The sequence below is a fragment of the Theropithecus gelada genome, chromosome 2 (assembly GCF_003255815.1).
Source record: "Theropithecus gelada isolate Dixy chromosome 2, Tgel_1.0, whole genome shotgun sequence".
Classification (NCBI taxonomy): domain Eukaryota; kingdom Metazoa; phylum Chordata; class Mammalia; order Primates; family Cercopithecidae; genus Theropithecus; species Theropithecus gelada.
The window spans coordinates 170,753,016-170,780,927 of record NC_037669.1 but is presented as its reverse complement, the minus strand read 5'-3'; the positions used below and the strand labels follow the sequence as shown (position 1 = coordinate 170,780,927).

General features: G+C 38.5%; 1 protein-coding gene and 1 long non-coding RNA gene across 15 annotated transcripts in view; one reads left to right on the top strand and one right to left on the bottom strand.

Annotated features, from left to right (window-relative positions):
- Nucleotides 1-27,912, top strand: part of THRB (thyroid hormone receptor beta) — a 366,979-nt gene that overhangs the window by 298,360 nt on the left and 40,707 nt on the right. The window contains exon 1 of one of the 14 annotated variants that reach the window (XM_025376922.1): nucleotides 19,128-19,560. The exons of the other annotated variants lie outside the window; for them this stretch is intronic. Within the exon in view, the coding sequence (XP_025232707.1) occupies nucleotides 19,233-19,560 (328 nt within the window). The 5' untranslated portion in view covers nucleotides 19,128-19,232. Of the gene's footprint in view, nucleotides 1-19,127; nucleotides 19,561-27,912 lie in introns of those variants that run through there. 14 annotated transcript variants of the gene reach the window in all.
- Nucleotides 1-27,912, bottom strand: part of LOC112619090 — a 39,931-nt gene that overhangs the window by 5,686 nt on the left and 6,333 nt on the right. Inside the window, exons 2-3 of the long non-coding RNA XR_003118173.1 lie at nucleotides 10,733-10,855; nucleotides 6,612-6,674 (exon numbers count right to left, since the gene is read on the bottom strand). This is a non-coding gene — a long non-coding RNA (uncharacterized LOC112619090). The remainder of the gene's footprint in view (nucleotides 1-6,611; nucleotides 6,675-10,732; nucleotides 10,856-27,912) is intronic.

The following is a 27,912-nucleotide window of genomic DNA, read 5'->3' as shown; positions in this document are numbered from 1 at the left end:
CCAGGGAAATACTCACACAGGGCACAAGTCTGTTCAAAAGTGTTCTTTGCATCTTTGTTTTTGTTACTGATAAACTGGAAGCAATATATATGTCTGTCCACTGGGGAATGTTCCAATAAATTGTGGTATATCCAAAGCATTCACTAGAAAAATTAAAAACAGACTTTTTTAAAAGAAATGATTTCAGGAATGCTTAATGAAAGTAAGCATGCATTAAGAATAGTGTAATCCCACTTATAGCATTAAAAGTCTATATAATTGTGTATTTACAAATGTGCACAGAAAAAAGTTCCCAGATATACATCAAACTTGTTTCAGTAGATACCTTAAAAAAGAAAAGGGTGGAATAAGAAGGATTAACTCCATATGCAACTGCATTCAAAAATCTTTACAAGAATGTATTAATAAATATTAATGAATGTATTAATGAATAATGATGTGCATAATTTGTTTAATGTTACGATCATACGCTTCACAGTTAGGCGTAAGTTGATTTCTTGCTCTTTAAATCATCAGCTCAGGGAAAATTTTTTAACCTCTGTAACCCTCAGTCCATTTAGTTTTAAACGGGAATAATATCGAGCTTTCAGATTTGTTGTAAAGATGGAAGATATTTCAATGAAGGATTTAATTTTTTAAATAAAAAAAAAGGCCAGGTGTGGTGGCTCACACCTGTAATCCCAACACTTTGGGAGGCCGAGGCAGGTAGATCACTGGAGGTCAGGAGTTCAAGACCAGCCTGGACAACATGATGAAACCCTGTCTCTATTAAAAATACAAAACAAAATTAGCTGGGGATGGTGGCATGTGCCTGTAATCCCAGCTACTCAGGAGACTGAGGCAGGAGGAGCGCTTGAACCCAGGAGGCAGAGGTTGCAGTGAGCTGAGATAGCGCCATTGCACTCCAGCCTGGGTAACAGAGCAAGACTCTGTCTCAAAAAAAAAAGAAAAGAAAAAAAGATGAAAGATAATATGTATAAAGCACCCAACATAGTGCCTGGCACTTAGGAGAGACTAAACAATGATAACTCTTCTTAGAATATAAACACACCTCTTAGCCTTGTGCCCACCTCCTCCAGTTTTTGCCACCCTTTCTGACCTTGAAATACATTGAACTATATAAATGAAGGGAAGCGAAACAAAACATCCTGTGCACAGCTCTAGTAGAGGCATAAACAGTTGAAAAAAAAAAAAAAGTCCATAGCAACAACTAAAGTATTTTTTTTTTTCAGACTCTTTTAAAATGTAAAACTTTAAATAAGAAATCAAGGGGAAAATGCAGTAGCTGAACTGGAATTCTAACTCAGGCAATCTGGCCCCAGGGTCAGAGCTCTCTACTGTTATAATCCCCTGTAACTCTAAAGGGTAAGAACATTCCAGACCTAAAGGAAAGAATTTGAAACTGTAGAGGAAATACTGCTCTACTGTCAGGTAAAGATTGCAGGGCGGTCAGACCTGCCATGATGGGAGCAGTAGGGGTCAGCATCTATCTACTTATACAGTCTGAGGTCATATTCTGGTGCTGCCACTTACCAGCCGTTGAAACTTGGGCAAGTCGCTTAGTTTGTTTGAGCCTCAGTTTTCTCATCTGTCAAATGTGGAGCCTGCCTCATAGAACTGTGGAAAGAAACAAGCTCTTCGATGATCTCATGGGACACAGTGGGTGCTCACTACATGGGAGTTATTTTTCTTACAGTGAGCCAGAAAGACTATGAGAACCACGTTGGACATTAGGAATGTAGCATGCCCATGTAAGAATAACCACTAAATTGTGACTGACAGGATTGAAGTTTCTAAAGCCAGGAATATTATGGACGCAGACAGAAGAGATGCAATAGCCAAATCCCGTGACTCTTCCAACAAGTAGTTTTCAGACAAAATCAGATACAAGTGGATGGCTGATGTACCTAGCATAGAAGGTGGAAAGGTATTGTTGGGAGGGTCAGCCTTACAAAGACATCGTAGGTGATCACTGGAATTCAAAGTCTTTCCCTTCCCCAGGACATCTTCTACAAGTTGCCCTGAACGCTTATAATTCTATCAGTGCCCTCCTATTGTTGTCTTTCAAAATGCAGACTTACTGGCTGAATATCTTATCAAGTCATTACCTTCTCCAAATGGCTGAATTGGATAAGATTCCTTTTACTTTTGCCAGGGTCCGATAAAGACAATGGAAAGAATGGAACTAGAAGGAGGCCATGAACAGGGTAAGGATAGCAAGGGATAAGAGAGAAAGAAAATAATAATAATAAGGAACAGGACTGCCAAGTAACAAGTAACACTGTGCAGCTTGTCAGGGTGTGAGCAGCACTCACTTCATTGTCAAGGCTCTAAAGACAAACATCACCTATCTCATTGTTTGTCAAGGGCTGACCCTGAGCATAGGTTTAAACTACAAAGAGTTTCCAGCCAAATCTAGACAAATGTGTGAATGGCGTAATGATCATAGGCTATCAAGACATCCCCAAAGGCCTCACCTTACACAGCTGGCCTGCTGCATGGTATCTTAGGGATGTTGCCCAGCACTTAGTAAACACATAGGAGAATGTTTAGGACAGATGACCACTGGTTCTTGGCTTTGACACTTACCAGCTATTTAATCTTGGCTAAATCAATAATTCTCTCCAACAAAGAACGTAGTCAGAGATTAACTGACCACAAAGAAATCAAAGAGATGAATCTGTACTCCGTTTTTAAAGTGGTCCTCCAATATGATAATCGTATTTCCGCTTGTGGGGAAGGCAAGGAAAAATATATTAAATCATTACCAGCCCCCTAAAACAAGATATGATCATCATGAAAACATAGTATCAGTCCCAGGGTAAGTTGGGAAATCAGTTGCCTTAAACCATCTCTTTCAGTGTCCTTACTTCCCTTGAGGACATCTTTTTCCCAGGCACATAGGAGTCTTCGGGCTATCCAAACCCATTTTCAGTTCTCTACTAAGTCTAGGCTTCTTCCTTTTCAGTTTCTGAAAAATTCTCGTTTTCCACAAAAAAACTTATTCCCCTGAAGTACTGTTGGTGACCAGTACTGACTTACATCCTTATCTCTCCTGGAGGATGTACCCCCGGAGATGCTGCAATCTCATGCCAAAGGTAGCCTCTGATAGTGGCATTGCAGACTAGGAGGCACATACATGGGGGAACCATATCACCTGTGCTTATGACCTGGCACAGGGCTGGTTTCTCTCTCCAGTTATTTGAGCTGTATTTACAGATTGGTCTTTCAGGTCTTGGCCAGTTCAGCCTTCTTGATTGAACTGGAACAAATATGAGCCTCTATCCACACTGCCAGGGTCCCAGAAATACAGAACCAGCTGAGCTTTTCAAGTAAGATTAGAGTCAGAAATCCTCCATGGTCCAGAGCTATTCTCCATGGCACTGACCTGACATAGGATTATTGTATATTGTGAACCTCTATCCCCATGACATTTGTCAGTATGGGCTTATACAAGGGACTTGGCTTTATTAAACTGCACTGCCTCTTAAAATACTGAGCTGTGCTGCATATGTGACTGTTTAACTCAATTGTCTATATGATAAAGTCACTTGGCATTTGAGTAAGAATATCATGTGTGGGTTGATGGTTTATTAGTCTAGATTGGAATATTCTATGACTGGCAGATTGTACCCCAACAACCCGTAGTTGCCTCAGACATCTAGTACAGCTATAAAGGCCATACTATTTTGGTTAAGCCTCAGGACTAATGAAAAGATACATATTCAACTCTTTGTTTGCCTAGTTCTGGAAACAACTTCTTATAATAAGACTAAGATATAAAACTAAAGGTCAAAACTGTGTAAGTAAAAGAAGTTACTGCCCTTTAAGGGAAAAATAATACATGTTAATTTTTGCAGCAATTTCAATTGAATGGGTTTCCAGGGAAACGGGTATCTGCAATGGGTTCATCCCACTTAATATTTATGACAAGACATAGGGAATTTCTTTCATGCTATCTTTTCCTGGTTACACACGACATGCTCATTCTTAAATTTCCTTTGAAGCGATCGTTCTATGCTTGAGTCTTATTTGTTCTCCCAAAAAAAGAAATGAATGCCCATTCTATGATTTTTTAAGAACCTTCGATATCAGGAATATAAGCCTGGTGATCACTACTAAAAAATAAAAGTATGCAAATCAATCTGACTCCCTTTTTTAATGAATCAAAAGCTATTTGTTATTACTTGTTTTATTGAAAATCTGCTTACTTTCTGAGTTGGATTCTGTTTCTAAGAGTTGAAGTGGAAAAATAAAATTGGTGGCAAAGGACCACTAAGTCTTCAAGGTTAAGTAAATTGTATGTTTTCTTGGAAGAGCTCCTAAGGCAGACCTATAAATTTCTTTTTATATTTTGTTTTAATCTCAGGTTTACCAAAAAGTTGTCATAGTGCAAATAATTCCCATACCCTTCACCTGGATTCACCAATTGTTAACATTTTACCATATTTCTTTTCTCATTCTCTGTATGTGTGTGTTTGCTTATATACATATTATTATGCCATTTGCAAACCATTTGAGAGTAAGTTATAAACATCATGCCCTTTAAACTCTAAATACCTTCTAAAACTAAGGAAATTATCCTAGGAAACCATAGCACAATTATCAGAATTGGGAAGTTTAACATTGATGCATACTATTTTCTAATCCTCAGACTTTCTTTACATTTTACCAATTATCCTTCCTGCCACTCCCTTGGAGGAGGAGTTGAGGTGAGGACCAGGGCTGGAGAGAGAACTTGTCTCTAAGAGGTTTTCACAGGCTTCGTTCCACTAGACAGGGCTGGGAGAGGCCACCACCAATTGTCCTTTGTACCAATCTTATTTTCTGGTCTGGGATCCAGGCCAGGATCATTCATTTTATTTATTTACTTTTTCTCTCTTTAGTCTGCTTCTTCTTCCCACCACCTGTCCAACTTTACTAGAGTATAATGGACAAATAAAAATTGTATGTATTTATCATGTACATAATTATGTTTTGACACATTATACATCTATAAATGATTAAATCAAGCTAATTAACATATCTATCACCTATATCCTTTTCACTTTTTGTGGTGAGAACATTTTAGCAATATTAAAGTATACAGTGAGTTATTAAATATAGTCACCATGCTATGCAATAGATCTTCAGAACTTAGACGTCCTGTCTAACTGAAATCATGTACCCTTTGACAAACATCTACCCATTCTACCTACCCTCCCCACTGCAGACCTTAGTTGTCACCATTCTACTGTACACTGCTTCGATTTCAGCTTTGTCCATTCCACATACAGGTGAGATCATCCAGTGTTTTTCTTTCTGTGCCTGGCCTGTTTCACTTAGCATAATGTCCTCCAGGTTCATGTTAGTCTGGAACCATTTCACAGTTTTTCTTTGTCATTCATGCCATTGAAGAAATATTTCTTGAAGAAACACAGGCTGATTATTGTGGAAGACAGTGTGGTGATTCCTCAAGGATCTAGAATTGGAAATAGCATTTGACCCAGCCATCCCATTACTGGGGATATACCCAAAGGATTGTAAATCATGCTGCTATAAAGACACATGCACACGTATGTTTATTGTGGCACTATTCACAATAGCAAAGACTTGGAACCACCCCAAGTGCCCATCAATGATAGACTGGATTAAGAAAATGTGGCACATATACACCATGGAATACTATGCAGCCATAAAAAAGGATGAGTTCATGTCCTTTTCAGGGACATGGATGAAGCTGGAAACCATCATTCTCAGCAAACTGTCACAAGAACAGAAAATCAAACACCACATGTTCTCACTCATAGGTGGGAACTGAACAATGAGAACACTTGGACACAGGAAGGAGAACATCACACATCGGGGCCTGTTGTGGGGTGGGTGGCTGGGGTAGGGATAGCATTAGGAGATATACCTGATGTAAATGATGAGTTAATGGGTGCAGCACACCAACATGGCACATGTATACAGATGTAACAAACCTGCATGATGCGCACATGTACCCTAGAACTTAAAGTATAATTTAAAAAAAAACAAAATTGTGGAAAAGAGGAAAGAAGGGAAGATAACCAGAAAGAAAAAGAAGAAATACAGGCTGATTATTATTTTGGAATGTCCCTTAATTTAAGTTTGACTGATGTTTCCTCATGATTTTTTTTAGACAAGGTCTCACTCTGTTGCCCAGGCTGGAGTGCAGTGGTGACCTCATAGCTCACTGCAGCCCTAAACTCCTGGCCTAAAGCAATTCACCCACTTTGGCCTCCTTTGCTCTGGGTTACAGGCATGAGCCACCACACCTAGCCTTTCCTCATGATTAGAATCAAATTATACATTTTGGACAGAGATATTAAAAAATTGTATGGCATGGCGTTTGTTCCTATATAATTTTAGAGTTAATTATATGATGCAGAAATAGTTTTCAATCTTCCAAACCACTTATATCTTAGTGTGAGCAGGTCTAGATCTTTACTGGTGAGCTCATTATCTCACTGAGTTAGAAGAAAGTATATTTTCTAAAAGTTCTCTAATAAGCATCTATTCAATGCTTTAAAGGTGAATGTCAGAAGAAAAAGTTGTTTCTCTGCCCCCTCTGATATTTTTAAGGTTTTGAAAGACAGAATGATACTTACCTAGGGAACGCCTTTCTCCGTAATACAGGCAAAGAGTACATTGTCCACGGTCTGAAGACTTTTCTGAAGATAAAAAAATAGATATGGCCACTTTATTCTCTTCTCATATTTTAACTAAACATTCTTTTCTTTCCACAATCCAATCATATTAAATTACAAAACAACTAAGATCTTAGGTTAACCTTGATATTTATTATGTATCTTTCTGGAACATTTTGACATTTGAAATAAAATGAAGAATTTCAATCTGCCATTTCTAGATTTGGATCTCAAGGGTACCAACATGAAGTAGATCCTATTTTTGAAAACTTTTACAAATCCTTTTACTCTACTCATCCTTCAAGGCCCAATTCAAACATCACTTCCTCTGTGCATCCCCATGCACCATCAGAATGAATTTGGGTTTTTGTTTTTAATGCTGTGATAAAATTTTGTCCAAGTACTCACTGTCTTCTGCCTTATTTAATTGTGGCTTCTGAACATGCCTGTTTGATTCACTGGAGATTGTGAATTCATCTTGATTTGTACTGACAATGTTTTAAATTGAGTGTGTTCTATGTGTCCAATACCTTACTATATGCTGAGAATAAAAAATTATATGCACACTCCTTTTTTTCATAGGATTTCAAACAGAAAATGTTGGCAGAATTTCGAGTCTAGGCTTGCAATGAGCAGTAACTCTGTTGACAACCAAGCGATGATGAAAATTCTATTGGCTAGCTAGCATTTGTCTTAGGAAAGAATAATGAAGAATGTAACTTATGTTGTTTCAAAAATAATAATTCCATTTTACTCCATGTTCACTTAACGCTTGAAGTATTCAGTGTATGGGATACTGTTTTCTGCTTGCTGATATGTCTTTTTAGTTTGGTTGCAAATTTCAGAGTCAGGGCCATGTCTTCCTCCTATGGTGTATCTCCATTCGATCTGGGAGAATAACATACATGGTATTGATACATAAATGATGTAAACTTTATTTTATTTTGAGAATCAGTCTTAGTTAACTCAAGCTATTTGTAGCCCTGCGTCTATTTTTATAAAGCTTCACTGAGATATAATTTACATACCATCAAATTCCCCTGTTTTAAGTGTATAGTTCGATGATTGTTAGTATATTTACAGAGGCGTGCAACCATCATCATGATCTTATTTTAGAACATTTCCATCATCCCTAAAGAAACTTTGACTCATTGACAGTTACTCCCCATTCCTGTGCCCAGCCTCTGGCAATGACTTTCTTTCAGTCCCTTTAGATTTGCCTTTTCTGAAACTTAACAAAAGTGGAATGCTGTAGTATGTGGTCTTATATGACTGGCATCTTTCTCTTAGTATACTATTTTTGAGATTCATCTTTCTCTTAGTATACTATTTTTGAGGTAGCATGTATCAGTAGTTTGAACTTTTTACCTTTTTTTATAACATTTTCAAGTATACTGTAGGACTGGAGCCTTTATTGACAAAGAATAAATCTTTTGAAACTATATCAGTTGTGGCATAGTCTAAATTTTGCACTAGTTGTTCTTAAGGGTGAAAAAGCAAAGTAAATGCAGATGATTCAATTGTTCATTCATTATTCCTATTATTAGGGAAATTTGTTTTAAAATTAATCTCTGACATGTTATTCTGGGATAAAGAAAGTATACTGTAGCTGTTAAATGTCAAAATTATTCCACTTAAACAACCAGTCAACTTTTCACATCAAGTCGATCATTGTGAATTACAATGAAATAATTATCTTAACACATAAAGGGGAAACATATCTACTTTCTCTAGGTGATTAAATTTAAAAATACACTAAATGAGCTGCTATGTGATATTCAAGTAAAACATAAATGATATTTATAAAACACATAAAATATTGAAGAGCGTTTTTTTTCTAGAGATACAGGGGAACATATTGACTATAATAAATATACAATGTGACATTAAATTAAGTACATCTTTGGAAAAACAGATAAATCATTGAAGTGATCTTAGAATTTGTGTCGAAACACATTATTAGTCACCCAGAAATTTCAAAACAATAAAATAATTTTCCACTTAGAAAAGCATAGCGTGGAAGTGGGAAAAGTGATTTCTAGAATAGTAACTCGAGGGCCTAAATTTCAATACTAACCTTTTCCCTTAGTAGTTACATACAGTAAGAAAAGCACCCCTCAGTTTTCCACTGTGCAAAATGAATGGAAATATCTTCGCAACCGATCTTATTGTTTATAAAGACAACATGCAATAGACCTCATCATTATTATATAGCCAATTGTCTAATTAAAGGTACACCAAAACTGAAATATTTTTGCATTTTTTTCTACACCATGATGTTCAAGCCACATCAGACTATATTAGATTCATTAATGTTTGCTTTTGAATCAAATGTTCATTTATAAAAAAGAGCAGACATTCCACTGTTGGCTTAGAAAATAGAAGACTTCAATGATGATAATAGTGGTCTGAAGTATATTTCAAATTTTTCATTTTTCTTTCAATCTCCAGCCTTAAGAATACTATTCTGTTCACTTTTGTATATGTGCATTTTTCTTTTGGTTTGGATCCTGAGCTCTTTTGAGTGGTATCTCATTCTCTCAAAGCACAAGGAGACTTTATGATTTGCCTTTGGTCTTAGGAAATATCAGTCAGAATAAAACCCTTGAGCTTTATCCCAGAGTTCTTATGTGAAAGACACTATGCTAGGACTTCAGTCTTTAATCAGCACTGTTTCATCCACTGGAAATACTATGCAAGAAAGGCGTTGAAATAGTACAAACGTGTCTGGGAATTTTGGACCCACAACCCATTACTTGAAAACTTAAATGAAACAAATCTTGAATTTAGGCTAAAATCAAACTATATATTATTTCTCAATATGAAAAAAAGGATTGCATGGACTTAACATCCAGCAAAGATTGTTTAGTAATTTTCTGACATGTGTAAATCATGTCTGACATGATTAAGTTTCTGGACCCATCAAAGAGGACAGATGACAAACCACGAAAAATCACTGCATGTCAGTCACTATAGCCCTACAGTTTCCCAGACTCCAGTGTAAGCTGCTAAATGGCATAAGGGCAGCAAAACAGAGACATACCATTTTGGACATAAATATGGTATTTGCATGCATTGAGAATATCAGCCTACTTATCAGTCGTATGACTGCGGGCAAGTTGTAGAACCTCTCCGAGTCTCAGTTTCCTTATCTCTAAAACAGGAACGGTCATATCTACGAACAGGATTGTTGTGAGGCTTAAATGATATAATCCATAGGAAAGTAGTTAGCACAGTGCATGGGCCATTGTATATAGGAAACAGTGTGTGACCACGCCAGAGAAATGCTATTCAACAAAACTGCAGATGGCCAGCGTTCAGGTCATATGAGAAAGTGGCAAGAGATAAGAGTAGAAAGTAGTCAGGAGCTACATTACAAAAGACTTCTAAGTCTTTAAGCTTTATCTTAAAAACTAAAGATTATTGCAAGCTAGGATTGGGGTTGTGGGAGGAGCAATAGGTGACATGCTTCAGATTCTCCTTTAAAATCAATTCCCCTAGCTGCAATGTGGAGGATGAATGGAAAGATCAGAGTAAGATCAGAGGCATAGAAACCTCTTGGGTTAGCCAAGTTTTCTCTTAAAAATGAAATGATTAGTTTAATTAAAACAGTAACAGCATAGAATAGTTGGCCCTTTGTGACTAGAGGCTGTGGCAAAGCTACAAAGAGATAAATAAGCTGTAATGAAAAGTCCAAGTATGTAATTTCTACTTAAACAGATCTGGATTTGAATCCTCACTCTTCAAATTACCATTGTGCCACTTCAGACAGATAAATTTTTTTTCATCTATTAAAAAAAAAAATGTGACTACATTAGGACAAATACCTAATGCATGCCTGACTTAAAACCTAGATGACACGCTGATAGGAGCAGCAAACCACCATGGCACATGTATACCTATGTAACAAACCTGCACGTTCTGCACATGTATCCCGGAAATTGAAGTAAAATAAAAATTAAAAAAAAAATGTGGTCAGCCATAGCTGCTGTAGGACTATTGTGATGTTTAAATAAGATGATGCATATAAACACCTGACACAGAATCTGACACACTGAGTTTAGAATCGGTATGTGAGGTACCTTGGCATCCAAGGAAAGGGGTTTGGTAGGTGGCTGGAATGCAGGTCTGGAAGGCACAAGGGAGAGTAAGCACCATCTGCACACAGGGGCAATAGATGAAGCTGTAGACATTGATGACTTCACCTGGAAGAATATGTATGGTTAGAAGAGAGCTGAGAATAGAACCAAAGGCATGGCCAATGGTAAAAGACAGACGAGGAGGTCATCCCTTGAAGATGACTGAAAAGAACTGTCCAGAGATAGAGGAGACATGTGGGAAAAGGCTATATGACATGGAGGTTTCTGGTATACCATCAATAGGTTTGGCTGTGGAGTGAGGTGGAAGCAGAGGGCTTGTGCTGTTGTGATAGTATTATGTCCAAAGACCCAAAAATGTCAGATATCACTGCTCCTGTTGAGAGTCTGGAGTGACAATGATAAAGTTTGTTAAGTATTATGGTACTGGTAGTGCATGATCACCAAAACTCAAAGTGGAGGCCAGGAAAATTGAGCTGCATTGGCCACATGGAGCACGCCATTCTTCCTAGCCTAATTAGGCCTAAAACGTTTTAGATCAAGGACAAAGCCAATACACCTGCCAGGACCAGGAGAAAACAGAAACAGAAGAAGACAGAAAGAGGTTTTGAGAATCCAGGGCTCAAGGGAACAGCCAGTGATGCTGGAAAAGTTGGCACAGACCAGCTAGAGCAACTTCAGCCTTTACTAAGACAGTGGTTCTCAAACTTCAGCTGGTGTCAGAATCCCCTGAAGGGCTTGCTGTCCCCACCCCTCAGAGTTTCTGATCCAGTTGGTCTGGGGTAGGCTATAGATTTTGCATTTCTAAGAAGTTCCAGGATATGCTAATGCTGCTTGTTCAGAAACCACCATTTGAGAATCACTGACCTAAAGATTTTGGACTCTGTTTTATAATCTTTGGGGAACCACAAAGGACTGTTCTCTTTAACTTGCTCATCCTAGAAATGGACATATTTCATCCAGCAAAAGGCTGCTGTCACTAAGTTTGTGGTATCTTTTGCACGAATGTGCTGAGGCAATTATTCCACCTTTGTGAAATAAAACATGCAGCTCCAAAATTTAGACCCACAAAGAGGGTGTCCAGGTTGAGGAAGCCACCAGGACTGCCTTGATGAGAGTCTCTTGCCCTTTGGAAATCTCTCAGTTCAATTATTGGGCCTGCTTCCGTCAGCTTGGTCCTAAGAGTGTCTTGTTCCTGCTTCCATGTTCTAATCAGGGCCATTTTTTTCCCACTGCACCAGAGCAGAATCCATTCCCTTTATAGTAAAACACTGTTACTTTTTCAAGCACATGTTTGTAAAAGCATATTCCGCTTGGTGATAGATTATGGTGAACAAAAGTCTCCCCTTGGTGCTCTTTTGTAGAGCTGCAACAGGCTAGAACTATCAAAAGCTTTTATGAAATGCCAAAGGAAAAAATTAGAAACAAATTCAGTGTACAATATATTTTAAAAGAGAAGAGCTTTGAGTTTCTATTCTTACCAAAGCAGACTTAATTCAAGAGCCCAAGAGGCCCTGGGCTTGTCCTGTGCCCACCTGGGGATTTGCATTTCCATGTGTCCAGCCCACCTCCTGGCCGGCAGCTTTCCTCCTTGGTTAAGACCCGAAAAAGGACACTCCCCTTCAGCAGATTTCTTCTCTCTGTTCTTGGTGTGTAATCTGAGAAATACACTGTTACGTATCTGTGCCTTAACTTCCAGCATATATATCCAACAGAGCAGATGACTAGGTTTTTCAAAGTATGTTTCATGGAACACTTGTAACAAATGTTACACGATACACACAGGGTTCTATGATCAGGAATGTTTAGGAAATGCTGTTACAGAAAGTAATTCAAAGTTGTGTGTGTGTGAATCTCCAAGAGAGGAGCATATCATTTGTCATTTCCCAAACTCATTTGATCATAAAATCTCTTTTTATTGTTTTCTCTTTAGATCATCTCTTGGGACTGTATTATGGGACCACTTAGGGAACACCATCTGAATACTAACCCAGTAGCCATGGTGTTCGTTTAACAAGAATTACACCATTACAGTACTGGTAGGGGAGGAGGAGTCATGCTAATTAACACTCCCAGGATTGAGGAAGTCAAAGTTTCTAAAATGATTCGAGTGTTGCATGATCTAGTGACTCAAGGCTTTATATAATTTGGCAGAAATCCTGAGGAGGGAGAGTCAATCCCCAGGCCTGAGACAAGCTCCTTTACTCCCTTTCCTCCACAGCACCTGTTTAACCCTACAACACTAGGCCCAGTTGGGAAAATAAAGGCCCCACCTACAACACGAGAAATGATACAGTCAACGCAGGAGTGGGTCATGGCCCCAAAAGCTACCACCTACGATGTGACAAGTCACTTTATCTCTTTGGGATTCCGTTTTCTCATAATCAGATAAAATACATGTGGAATGCATAGCTCAGAAGTTCCTGCTGTAATATCCTAGGATCCTAAGACAACCTAAAACAGGTCTCAGCCTCCATAAATGTTCCATATGTGTTAGGGTTTGGAGGGAGGGTTGCTTTCAAGTTGAGTGGTCCGGAACTTCCAGGAGCTTGCCCTGCTCCCATCTCTGGACTTGAACTAATTTGACGTCCTTTTCAAAAGCAATGAGTCCAAAGATTCCAGACCTCAACAATCCAAGAAAACATGGTCGAAAAGTTTTTGTGCACCTCTTTAGTTTCTGTCAAAATGTAGTAGATGTGCTTTCAGCACTTCAGTGGTAAGATCGAGACTCATGCTTCTTTACATTTTTAAAGGGAACTTTCCTGAATTTGAGTAGTTACTTCCAGGGGCAGGAAATCTCTCAATCCTTTTCATAATCTTTTCTGGGGCAGAGGTGATTGGCACTGATGATCGTTATCTGTAATTCCATAACCTCAACTGAGGTGGGTTTAATAAACAGCTCTATCTCTGTTCTCTTGTAACGAAGATATAAAAGAACAAACTGGATCAATTTTAGACAGACAGATATCTCCCAGGAACTTTCAAGCCTAAGATAATCCACTTATTGCAATATGTAACATTTTATCTTTTTTTTTTTTAATGCACATGGATTTTGGTGCACAGAGAGTCCTCCATCTTTTTTCTGAGCGAGCAAGTATTGTTATGTATGTGAAGAGTGTCAGGGCTTTCAGGTCTCCGATGGAATCAAGAGGTTCCTGACACACAAAGTGTCATTTAGGCTCCATCCAAATGAATGAGAGGGCTCTGTCCTGTGAAGAGCTGAAGGGAGGAATATATCAGAGGGAAGAACATGTGCAGCATCCTTGAATTGAGGCAGGCAAAAACTTGGCGTGCTCAAGGAACAGTGAGGATGCTGTTTTGGTTTATGTCAAGGAAGCAGGAGGATTGATGAGAAGTGGGGAAGGACCACCTTTTGGTAGAGGTTTGGATTTTGTTCTAAATACAGTACAAAGCCACTGAAGGTTTTAAACAAGGAAGAAACATTATCTGATTTGCAGCCTGTAAAACATCACTCTTTGGTGGCTCTGTCAAGAAAATATTAAAGTGGCCCAAAGCTAATGAGGAAGCCAGAAAGGAGTCCAATTAGGAGATGATGATGGTTTGGACTGCGATGATGGCAACGGAGAGAAGGAAGTAGTTGTATTAAACATATATTTTGGAGGAAGAACCAATGAACTTACTAATGGATTGGATTTAGGTAGTGAAGGGAAGAAAAGAGTTGGCTTGAAGGTTATTTGCTTAAGCTCCCAGGTGGATGGTGGTGCCAAGATGGGACTACTGTGAGAGGAACAGATTTTAGAAATTAAGTTGGAGATGCCCGTTGGTTGGGCAAATGGAGATGTCAAGTTGATGGTTGGATATAGGATCCCGGTTTCAGAGGAGACATCTGGGATGGAGATATCCACATGGATGTTGCACATAATTAGTATTTAGAACTATGAGACAGGATGAGATCGCCTAGAGCAGGGCTTGGCAAACTTTTTCTCCAAAATACCAGGTGGTAAATATTTTGAGCAGGCTATAAGGTCTCTCTTGCAACTACTCACCTCTGCCATGATAGCACAAAAGCAGCCACAGAAAATATGTAACAAATAAAAGCTGTATTCCAGTAAACTTTATTTACAAAACAAGTGGTGGGTCATGTTTGGCCCACAGGCTGAAGATTGCTGACCTCTGACCTAGAGTGTAGAGAAGTAGCCCAAGACAAGACCTAAGAAATATATAGAGTATATATATATGTATATAATTATTATGTATGTGCAATTGTCACTTACTAGGCCAGTCATCATTCCAAGTGCATTACTTATATAAACTCACTTAATCTTCACAATAACCAATGAAGTGAGTACTGTTATCTCTGTTTTACAAAAAAGAAAACTGTGACCTAAATAAGTTTATTTCTGTCTCTTGAGAAAAAAAGAAGTCCATAAGTTGGCAGTCCAGAGCTAGTATGGCAATTCTGTGTATTTCAGCAACCTAGAATTTTCCAAATCATTCTTCCACAATCCCTAGAGTATAGCCCTCACTCTCATGGACCAACATGGTGGCTGGGACGCCAGTCATTGCAGGGAGCAGAAAGTCGAAACAAACGAGAGGCAAATGGAATGCACCAGTTGTCTTTTACTGTGTCTTTTAAGTTTCCTGGAAATTGCCTTGCAACACTTCTATTATGTCTCATTGGTCAGAAGTTAGTCACACAGACACATATTGACAAATGGGAAACGGATTTTTTTCTCAGGGGCCATGAGCCCAACTAAAATTTAGAGGTTCAATTACTAAAACAGAAAGTAAGAACAGTCATTAGAGTAGAAGTTAAAAGGCTCTGACGAGTTGCTTTAAGGCGTATCAGTTATCTTTCTTTATGTGCCTTTTTGCAAGTACAGTTAGTTGATAGCACCCTTCCTAAGACATTTCTGCTCAGCCATTTGGTATCTTAGGCCTCCACTGATGATGTCCTACATACTCTTCCAGCTCACTGGTCACCTCTTCTGTGAAGCCATCCCTGGCACCCTAGGCAGATTACTCCTGTGCCCCATCCTGAGTTTATTACACTTCTCCTTGGATTTCGTTCTTTCCTGGCGTGCCTCCTTTTGTGCTGCCTCCTCTGCTTGACTGGGTAACTCAAAGGCGGGTGAAGCCTGGTTGAAGTGTGGAGGGTAAATTGCTAAGAACTAAGGGAAATATGCAGTGAAGCTGCAAATGAAGAAAAAGGAGCTAGTCCACAGGATTCCCTGCTCCTTGGTGAAGGGACTGGGGTCAGACACTTAGTGGAACAAGTGGCTCTCAAATGTTGCTACTTATACAAATAACCTCAGAACTTCTTTTAACAATCTTGATGCTAAAGTTTCATCCCATAATTATTAAAGCGGACTTTCTATGAGTCACACCTAGGCATATATATATAGAAACACTTCTAATCAGAATTATTAAGGTCCTCCTGAGTTTATTTAAGGCAGTTGGATGCATAATAAGTGAAATAACTCTTAAGCTGCTCTTTAAATAATTAGAGCAGGCAATCAAGAAAATAAGACAACAACCTCACTGAAGCTTACCCCCATTTGTGACACATAATATGTTTAGATTGCTTTATTGACTTTACAAAGAAGCATGCAAGACTGATCACAGGTGACAGATGTGATTGCTTCTATCAGGATGTGAGGGGCCATATTTCAAATTCAATGTGAGTGTTGAGCTCTATTTTCAACTACTAGTAATGAGAGTTTTGTGCATTCATTACAAGTAAAGAGTATTCCCATTTGGTGTGGAGTGTGTTTCAGAATGTTTTGTTCTGTTTTCTCCAAACAGTAAACATTAGGGAGGAAGTAAGCTCTCTTAAATATGTTTTGAAAATTTTTTTAATGTAAAGATTTCTGAGGGGATTCAGGATTTTTTTAATTCAATAAAAATGCTGTTGACCTTTCAGATGTTTAGTAAAAAGTGAGAGAAAGTGTTTCAGCAGCTATTCTTTCCTTTTTCATTGCAGTGTTTATATCCAGTTTCAGGGGAGAATAACTGTCCAATTTTTCAAGCATATTTAGAGATTTCTGAAAATTATTTTTAAGTGTTCCTTTGGAATAAAAGTTGAGTCTCTGATTTTAGTTGATATTGTTACTGATGAGAAGCAAGAAATTGCTTGGATTTCTGCCTTTAATGAAAAAGAGAGGGAGCCAGGAAATGCACTGGGCAAAACTGCAAAATCGAATGGATTCAACATGCAGCTCTTAACCAGAAAAAGAGACTTTGAAACATGTGCATTTGCCAAAAAAGAAAACTGCTTTATTGAAAGGTTAATTTTCATATTAGGCTTGGGAAATTTGAGATAAATAAATGAGATCAGACAAAAAAAAACCATAAGGCCTGGATTCTTTTTCCTGGGGTTTTCAGAAAATAGTTATTGCTTCCAGTGAAATGTTTTGACATTTCCAGTAGGGAGAAAATGTTAATTGTAATATTGTGTATGTGTTCTTAATAACACTGAATAAATCTTTTATTTGTTTTAAGAGTAATAAGAAAGTAAAAACACTATTAAAACGTTAGCTGTCTTCTTTATTCCTTATGGTAACTTTTCATGCTTTCTAGGATACTGTGATTCATTTTACAGGTTCAAATATATACCAACTGAAGAACATGCTTTTGCTTGTTTTATATCAGTTGTAGTTTTTAAAGGAGTCTTATTACTATCCTCCACATAGATCTTCCTGGGTCTCTTTTCTAATTTTGTCGCATCTTTTGCTCATTCGATAATTCCTCACCTTTTTCCGTTGAGTCCATGGCTCCTTTACTATATTTATGAAAAGTCAGCACTTAAAGACAGCACAATGATGGTCCACTTGACTGTATATTTAATTAAGCTACCTTTTGGCAGAGACAGTGATTTTTTTCTGAACAGCCATCTCTGTAGCCACCAACTCCTTGCTTTGTACTTAACAGACACCCCATAATTTGTTGAATGACTGTAATACCCTCCTTACTTCTGCCATATGTCCCTGCCCCAGAATTCCATGTTGCAATTGATGACTGGAGCTACATGTCCAAAGCAAAGGTCTCACTGTTGAAAATTACAATATTACATTGTCGATGGTCCTTTAGAGAGAAATACCAACACGGTCACATGCTCATGGACCAGCAGGAAGCCAAAGGTAAACGTCACCACCTGAGGCCCAGCCCTGAAAACAGGCTGCCTAAGAAACAGAAGGACTCGCCAGTGTAGAAGAGCAGCATCTGCCCTTCCTGATGTCATGATCTACAACTTTGCATATACGTGACATGCACACACTGGTCACCATCCACAGGGAGAAAATACCATTAGTAATCATCTTAGCAAGCATTTACAATCTAATTTGGTATTTGTTAACTTCTTAGTTAAAAGATATGATGATTCTTACAGAAAATGCTGTTCCCTTTTTGATCACTATCTTTAAGTAACTACGTGAATACCACTTAAATCACATTAAATCTTGAAAATAATCTCAAAAGCAGTTTTGAATGGGAATAAAGTGATAAGTGTTTACAGTTTTCCACGCACTACTCATCAGAGTACTATTAAGCACCAACAGAAAAGGAAAGCTGCTATATAATAGGGGTATTCCTCATATAGGGGCATTGGCATACTCTCTCTCTCATGCCTTTATAAAGAAAACATAAAATACAGAATTGAACAGTTAACGTAAGCTTTAGGTCTCATGTAGATTAGTGCTTATGAGGTAGAAAATAATCATGTGCAAGGAACAGAATAAAACTCACTCGCAGACATCAGCAGCATTTTCAACTGTGTACTTCTTTGGCATGTTTTAAAAACCAGTGGGACCTATGTGTCATGGGAAGATGGTTGGATCCTAGTATTAAAAGCCAGTCAGTAACATTCAACAACAGATTCAACCAGTAACATTTGCACAGCTAGATTAATGTTTTGGAGTCAGTCAGTCATCAGGCTCATTACTACTGGATTTTCTCTGGTTCATGCTAATAAACTAGATTATTGATTTTAGGATTTTCTTTGTATCCAAGGATATTCTCTAAGATGTCTTTATAATGTTTCATGCTTAAGCTGTCCAGCAAAATGACATAACAATGAGTAATCGTTTTATAATCACATTGAAAGGGGTTAAAAACAGCATATAAAATGAATCTTAGCAGCTTCAGAGAAACATTCTCGCTGCCACTTCCCTATCTGGGTGGAGGTCATTCCTACCTGCCTGCCATCTTCCCCAGGAATTAACTAGCTGCATGCACAGCTTAAGACCTTTGATAGTCATAAATCTGCTTTCCAATATGTTTGGATGGCAGAAGAGCTCAAAAGACACCTCGGTCTAAATAGGATTTTAGCACATCAGGTGCTATTACAAAGTAAAGCAGGCTGGGTTGCTGTGTTGGTGGTGGTGTTTATTCATCTTCCCTTCGCGTTTCATGTGTATGTATGTATGCTTCTCTGCGTATATGCCCAGCTCTCAGGGTGTATGGGGCTGGAGAATGCATGCGTAGAGTGTGTGTATATGTAAAGTAGAAACTGAACCAGGGAAACAAAATGAACTACTGTATGCAAGAAATATATGAAGTGCACCCAGCTGCCGGCAGCAATTGCTACATGCAGTCCACTGATTATTACGCGTATTTTGAAGATAGTCCGGGTTACAGTGGTTGCGATGCTCAGGCTGTGCCCAGTAACAACATATATATGGAACAGGCCTGGGCAGTGAATCAGCCTTATACCTGTAGTTACCCTGGAAACATGTTTAAAAGCAAGGACTCTGACTTGGACATGGCCCTGAATCAATACAGCCAACCTGAATATTTCACTGAAGAAAAGCCTACTTTTTCTCAAGTGCAGTCGCCATCGTATTCTCAAAAAAAAGGTAGGGACCATTTTGCTTAAATGTGTTCAAAGTTTCACTGTTTGTTTTCGTTTCGTTTTAAAGTTACAGTTTACATCAGCTTCGTCAAATCTTTGAATGTGGACGCTATTTGAAATTAAAAACGGCAGTAAGAGGGGTTGCTAGGTGATTGAAGGACTCTGTGAACATCAAGATTTCCAAGCACTTTTTTTCTTCATCTGTGAAAGCTGGTGTGAGTTGACTTTCTAGGCTGTATTTTGCTATGTGTGTGTATATATTGCCCAAAGTGACTATTGTTGGCTTCTTGGCGAAAGAAAATATGCAAAAGGTTTCCAGTTGGTGGGTAGGTGTTGTGGTGTCTGAAGTGGGATAATTCTCCCCAGTTCAGGTTCAGATTAAAAACTCATTTGACTTTTTCTTGGCACTTCATTTTGAAAGTTTATTTTCGTTAACTAGTAAAATATGTTAGTGATTTCTTTGACAGTGCTATAATAATGTTGATTTGCTAGGATCTGTAAATGTTCATTTTAATGTATTTACTTATCCATGTAAACAGTAGAGTCTATTTGTAACCATGTCAAACTGTAAGAATGTAAAACTCAAACAAAAACTGAGAAACTTTACCTTGCTATTTTGTCCCTAAAGTTGAACATGTCTGCAATCATATCAAGTGAATTCTCTTTATGAAAGGAAGTGAAACACCCTTCAAAATAGCCAATATTAAAACCAGTAAAATATCCATATATCTTAATAGACACCGTGGCTTTATAATGCTGTTTAAATTTCTGTCAATAGAACGTGTCTTGTATTACTGAAAAATAAGATACTGAAAAATAAAATAAGGGAGGCAAACAGGTAGAACTCAGGACATTTAGTAGCAACTGCCAGATAGGAATGCTTTTGAAAATAGTGTAAATTCTAGTGCAGATACGCCAGAATCTCATGTTTTCTGTATATAATCTATAGGATATTGCATAGAGAACCAAATTTACAAGTTTCTGTAATTTACAAAAACATGATGCCCTTTGATCCTCAAAGGTAAATTTCTCTGTTAAATTAATCTTAAAACATAATGTGGTTTATTTAGTTGTGGTTTCTATAAAATTTATCATTTGCTTTTCTTAGTGTGACTCTATAATTGAAAGTAGTCTGTTATGAAAACAAATGAACAAAATTTTATAAAAACAAAAACTAGAATCTGTAATTTTTACTACATATAGTGTTATTCTATAACTTCCAAGTATGAAATATTAAGGAGATTACAGCATAAAATATATTTAGAGTTGCTCATCTTGATTTTTATTTATAAACATGGAGTTTTGCATCCTTTTGAAGGTCGTCAGAATCTCATTTCTTACAAGAGACACACAGGGTAAGTCCCCTAATGGAAACACTTGAGATAGATTGAACATGTGCTATTTCACTTAATAGTGTAAGTAATTTAACTTTGAAAAGAAGAAATTAACATTGCCTCATTAAACATACTTGGATATGCCTTTTGTAGTGTTATAAGAAAATATTGGTGCCTGTCAATCTATGTGGTCATTCTGCTATTCTTAAAAATTCCTGCAGAACTTTTCAGGTTCTTTTCTCTTTTCACTGTATTTTCTTCAACCAACACTGGGGAATATTTGCTTATAAAATGTTAAACCAGGGATTCTTTACTAATTAATTTGATGCATGAACTAGAGGAAAAGACACATTGTATGCATATATTGATGTAATTTCAAAGCCATATGTCATTGAAAGGCCACCGCCACCTGCCAAAGTCACTAAATCAAAGCAGGCAAATATTCTTAAATGCACCATTATTTACTTTTACAAGTCTTCAAGTAAATCCCAGTAAAACTAAACCCAGCTGTTAACTGTCTCTTAGGACAAAAGGTTGTACCCAACATGTTTATCCATATTGATCCACTATTGATTTTTGTTGTGTTGAAGGACATCAGTAGTGTCTCATTAAGGCAAAATTAAGACTATAAACAGGTGTTCAGTGGGGTAGGCCTCATTTTCCAATTGGATTTTTATCTATTCACAATAGATAAAAATTCATAATTGCTTCATCTGTGTTCACTTCTGTCATTACAGCTTTATAAACTCCAATAATGCAGCCGTCTTAACTTTTTCTTTATTTTTTTTAAGGATGGCTTATTTCCTAGCCTTTATTTTCTAGTATACAGAGAATCTTATAGAAAAATTACAATCTTATAAAAAAATTATAGGTACAAACTGGTGAAATAAAGGAAGGCTACCCTACCCAATGTTAAGAATGGTTATCTTAATTGGTGGACTTTAGAATAACTTTAAGTTTTCTTTGGATTGTTTTTCTACAAAGGTTTTTTGCATTCATAGCCAAAAGAATAAGTTATCAAGTTCTGGAAGCATTAAGAACATGAACTAAGGAAGAGTCAGATGTCAGTTCATTGAATCACATTTAAAATAAAGCTTCAAGAATTGAGGAGGGGAAAACCAATGTAATTTTCACATTGAGGAGGGCTGAAATGCAGAATGTAATGTCTGTCTTATTTTTCATATGGATTATAAAAAACAAATTTGTAATTTTCAAGAACCCTATCATTCACTCAGAAGATATGATATTTACTGTAATTCTAGTGACATAGCTGTGCAAAGGTATGCTAAGTCCTCACAGGGCCAGTGCTGGCTGCACACTTCTGGCCCCCACAAATTCAGGGGAAGGAGGGAATAAGTCTAGAATCAGATGGAGGAGAATTGGCAACTAGGTTGTCTGTTGTGCTTTCTCCTCTGTGGCTGAGGTTTCAGCAAAGTAAAAAGTTGACTTTTTTTCTCCTTCTTTTCTTTCTTTTTTTTTTTTTAAAAAAAAAAATCCTTTTGTGGGTAGAAGTGCTGGCTGTTTCCATCACAAATTCGAATTACATTCTGAAGTTCCCGAACAGCCTGCATCTTCATCTGGTTGCTCTGAAGGCAGCTTTGCAGGTCAACCTCTCGATTTAGTGTGGGCCAGTTGGGTCTGTTGAAACAGAATCCCTCCTAGGAGTTTTCCCTGGGAAACTCTCCTCCACGGGATTCTTTGCTTGACCTTCTACATGCCGTCTTACTTGATAGGAACTGCATGTTCGAAAAGTTGCCTGAGTTTGTTATCATGTCCAAGAGAATAAGAATTTCCTGTTTTTAGGCCAGGACCAAGGAGATGGGGCTGGGGGTGGGGGTGGGGGAGGGTTGTCCTATTCAGTTTTGGTTCTGATTGTATATGTTGTTGCTCTACAACCACATTTTTAGTTGTGCAGAAAGAAAAATTAATAACCGAAGCAGAAACTCCACACAGGACTGTGCTTTCTGAATCTGGTTTCATTGCCCCTCTGACTTGGACACAGAATTCTGTCTTTTTGTATGTGTGTGTGTGTTCTGTAGCTCTGTTGACTCCAGGTGAACAATTACATAGGCATTTGAAATAAAAATTAAGTGGCAAATTGGGGAATGTTTCTTTCTCAAGCTTTCCTTTCCTTTCCTTCTTCCTCTCCCTCTGTCCCTCTCTCCTACTTTCCCTCCATCTCTTTCCTCTTCTATCTTCTGTTTCTCTCCCTCTCTCTCTCATCCTTACTCTTCCCCTCTACTTGAATTTTTTAATTTAAACACAGATGTGATCAGTCCACCCAGTGAGCTGTTGAGTACTAAATAAATAATCTCTTTTAAATGTAATAGTTAAGTGGTTAATGCAATCATCGATTTTTCAACAATGTGTATGTAATTGAAGGATGTGATGGAAAGTTAGGATTTTAAATTAGGTACTGCCACCCATTTACTGTTCAGAGAAAATACCACTCCAGAAAACATTACCACGACTTTTAAAAATACAGAACACATTCACTGTACAAAAGGTTAAATGAAAGTGCCTCTTGGCACCCAGAAATGAAAGCAAAGTAAGGAGCAATAGTCATTTCCAAACCAAGTCCAAGTGCAGACAAAAGCATGAGCTGATTCTTTTCTTTCCTTTTCTTTCCTGAGAATTAACTCTCTTGTCAAAGACATGTCCTTCAGAGATTTCACTGAATGCCCTCACCTCATCCAGAGCATGCATTGCCCCTACTCACAATGAAAGCTAAAAGTAGGAGTCCAAAGAATTATGAGCAAATGGAGTCAGATGCCTGGCAGGCTTGCAGAGGAATGGTGGCCCTGCTGGCCTTCTGCATATGGAGTTCATATCCACCACCTCACATGCCTCCATGAATACTTCTTCATAGTCAAGCACACTTTTTTCTCAGCTTTCAGTCTGAAATCAAGCTGCTTCCCGCCCTGCCACTCACTCTGGTCCAGCTTTTATGATCCCATCATCTTATGGGTCCTTGGCTTCACCAGTGCCCACTTGGTTATCTGTATTCTTCCTGTTTCCAGAGCCTTGGGAATACTGAGTTTCCCGTGCGCTGTCCTTGGTACTTCCCTCTCATCCGCTCCCTTGGTACCAGCTGTTGTAAAGAATTTCCTCAGCTCTCTCGGAGACTCCTAGAATGTGCTTTCGAGCAGTCACCGCACACACCTGCTTTCCTTATCTGCAGATACCTCCCGCCATGTTTTCCTGCCTTTCTTCCCTCCAGGTTCACCCTCTCTTGCTCAAAGCCTTCTGCTTCCAGCCACTCAGGGGCAGTTCTTCCCCGTACTCTGCACCACCACAGGGCTCCTTCTCAAGGTTTTGGGCCCTTTTCTATTACCACAGATTTCACCAACTCTTCCCTGCCCTCAAGAGTTCAATTTGGATTATGGCTTTCTGCTTTTACCCACACCCTCTGTTCCAGAAACCTTGACTAGTCTCCCCAGGGGTTCCTCTCTCTGTCACCCCAGTCTCCATCCCTGAACCAGTATGCTTTCCTCCAGCTGTCACCCACTGCCAACCACACCCTGGTGGGCCACCTTGCTACTGTCAGCCTGCATCACTTTATGTCACCAACTCAGTTCACAGCCCACCAGCCTCTTCTATTACCCAGCAACACATGCTCTCATCACCCCTGCTCCCAGGCAGCCCTGCCTTCAAAAGCAGATATCCTTTGTTTTGTAAAATAGCTCTGAATCATTTGTGTAAATCACCTGTGAAAAATAGTTTATTATATATAAAGTATATTAGACTAGGGTTTCTTAACCTTGGCACTATTGACATTGGGACCACATGATTCTTTGTTGTGATGGTTGTCCTGTGCATTGTATTATGTTTAGCATCATTCCTGGCCCCTCTTCCCACTGGACACCAGTAGCAAACACACATACACACACACACACACACACACACACACACAGAAATTGTGGCAACTAAAAATGTCTCCAGACTTTGCCAAATGTCCCCTGGGAGGCAAAATCACCTCCACTTGAGGACCACTGCATTAATGGTGAAGAACTAACTACTTGGAGAATATCTGAAGTAAAGGATCTTTCATAAAGGATTTTTTATAATATTAAAATCCCTCCTCCATTTCCAAATATCATATTTAAATGTTCATATATTGACTTCTGTCAAAGTGGAGTACACCTGAACCTACATAACTATATATACATGCAACATAATAGTTACATACATGTCATAGCTCATTTCCATTGTTGGGATTTGGGTTCTCCTCATCATGTTTGCTTATTTATGTCAAATCTATCTAGATCATAAGCACCACAAAAGCATCAACCTCTTTTATTTTGCACTCCCTAAAGCGCACATCCACGTGACTGCAGGATACACCTGCAGGGAGAGCAGCACAGCTCATAACGACAGTGATGGTGTTCTGATGACAAATGCAACAGCTCCTTCTCTTTTGTGTAACATAAGGCTGAAGGGCTGATAGCCCACATTTTTAGAGCTATAACCTTGAATCCCATTCTGAATGGATTTTCAGGTAAAGAAATGACACTTGTGTTTCTCTAGGATTCAGGGCATGACATAACTGTGGGTGCTTCTGCATGAGCCCAAAGCTATAAATTGCTTCTAACAGCAAAATCAGAGGCAACTATCACCTATCTCTAGTGACTTTCTGCTCCCTCCCCACTCTTCTAATGACTTTGCCTTCCTGCTTTCTAATTCATGCCCTCTTTTAAAACAGGAAATGATCTCATCAATACCAGGGTTCTACAACTCCAATGCCTCCAAGTATGCGAGAGAGAGAGAGAGAGAGAGAGAGAGAGAGAGAGAAAGAGAGAAAGCTGTCTTACAATGGCTGCTTAATTTAATTTTTTTCTTTTAATTTAATTTAATTCAATTAAATTTTATTTTAAGTTCCAGGATACATGTGCAGGACATGCAGGTTTATTACATGAGTAAACATTCACCATGGTGGTTTGCTGCACCTGTCAACCCATAACCTAGGTGTTAAGTCCCACATGCATTAGCTATTTATCATTGTCATCAGTGCCTGTGCCTTACCTGGCTTACCAAGGAGAGGATACGTGCGTGTGAATTTGCGAACTTTATAACTAGAAATGGGGCCATATTCTGCTTGTGGATACTGATACCAAAATAATTTGGGGTGATTAAATGCCTGATATTAGGGAGCATAGAGGGCCTTTCTTGGTACTTCACCCTCATGCAGAGCTGAGCATTGTTAAGCCAAAGTCCACGGAAGGACCAAGGACTGAACTGCTACCTCTTCTTTATCTACTCCCTGGTATCAGGAGCTGATTTTATTAACTTCACAGTGTATTAATTTTGGGCCTGACAAATTTATAGTGTGCCTTGGGATATAAATTTAATTGCCTATCATCTCAGGCTTTGTCATTAGAAGGTCACCAGAGAAATATACATAGGGAAATCCGAAGTATGAAAATTGTGAATCTGAGCTTTTCATTTAACTGAGATTTTATTCTAAGCTCCAATTTTGCTGTGCTATGCCAAAGGCCATTGTAAAATTTGATGGAGAAATAATTTTCTTCCAAAAATGATATAACATTTAATTGTAATTCTAATTATATTCAATGTAATGGCAATTTTAAGGTATATTTTGAATGGAGGCTAAGAGTCCTTTTTGCTTTACTCCTTGGCAATGGAGGGATTGTGAAACTACCTAAGTTGAATGGCATTTGCAATTATGTATTGACCACTTGCTATGCATGGGACAGTAAATCACTGCCCTGGTTGACGTGAAAAAATGCTTAAATATGTGCACTTTAAAGGGTACCTGCATTTCATATCATAGGAAGGAAAGGTATATAATTGGAAATGTGGTTTTCCTGAACCCCCTTACTTATTTATATTGATGTGTTATTTCTATTTAATCTGTAGATGGCATTTTCCTTTGTATTAATTTAAATTTTTCAACAAAGACACATAATGCTTACACAGTATATGATAAGAATATTTCTCACTTCCATGAAGAAATATGTTCTCGAGCTGGGAGCAGTGGCTCACGCCTGTAATCCCAGCACTGTGGGAGGCTGAAGCGGGTAGACTGCCGGAGGTCAGGATTTCAAGACCAGTGTGACCAACATGATGAAACCCCGTCTCTACTAAAATAACAAAAAATTGCTGGGCGCCGGGTGTGGTGGCAGGCACCTGTAATCCCAGCAACTCTGGAGGCTGAGGCAGGAGAATCACTTGAACCCAGGAGGTGGAGGTTGCAGTGAGCCGAGATCACGCCATTGCACTCCAGCCTGGGCAACAAGAGTGAAACTCATCCTTCTCCCCCTCCCGCCTCAAAAAAAAAAGTTCTCATTTTTCTCAAACTACTTTTGTGTTTCCACTTTTGATAAAGATAAAGAATTCTGTGAAATATTTCTTTATTTATGAAAAGGCATAATGCAAGAACAAAAATAAATAGCAACCGATGCACACAATTGGGAGAGGTTCTGACTGGAGAGCTAAAAAGGACGTCTGTTTCTTGGGAGGCAGGGCTACCTTCCCAGTTCAGCTGATCGTTACACTGTGAGAATTTGGGTTCAGTATTGCCATTTCCTCCCGTTTTTCACATGAAGCAAGAATTCTGTATGTTTTATGAAATCTCCTGGTTTTAAAAATTGGCTAAGATTTTAAAAAACACTCTGCAAGCCAAATGTTGTATGCTGCCAGAATGTGTGCCCTTTTGATTGATATTCTGACTCAAACGCATTATATCAACCTATTTCCTTTTTGAGTGATTTGCATCTTCAAATATTTTCCCTCTAATTGTAGATTGAAAGGTTATGTCAGCTATTAAGGATTTGAATGTACAGGGATGGCGAAAGGAACATTTCACTAGGTACTGCTTATACATTATACTATGCCCAAACCTGGCCCTAAAAATTAAAAAATAGGCTGGGCACTGCGGCTTACGCCTGTAGTCCCAACACTCTGGGAGGCCAAGATGGGAGGATGATTTGAACCCAGGAGCTCAAGACCAGCCTGGGAAACATAGCAAGACCCCATCTCTGCAAAACAACTTAAAAATTAGC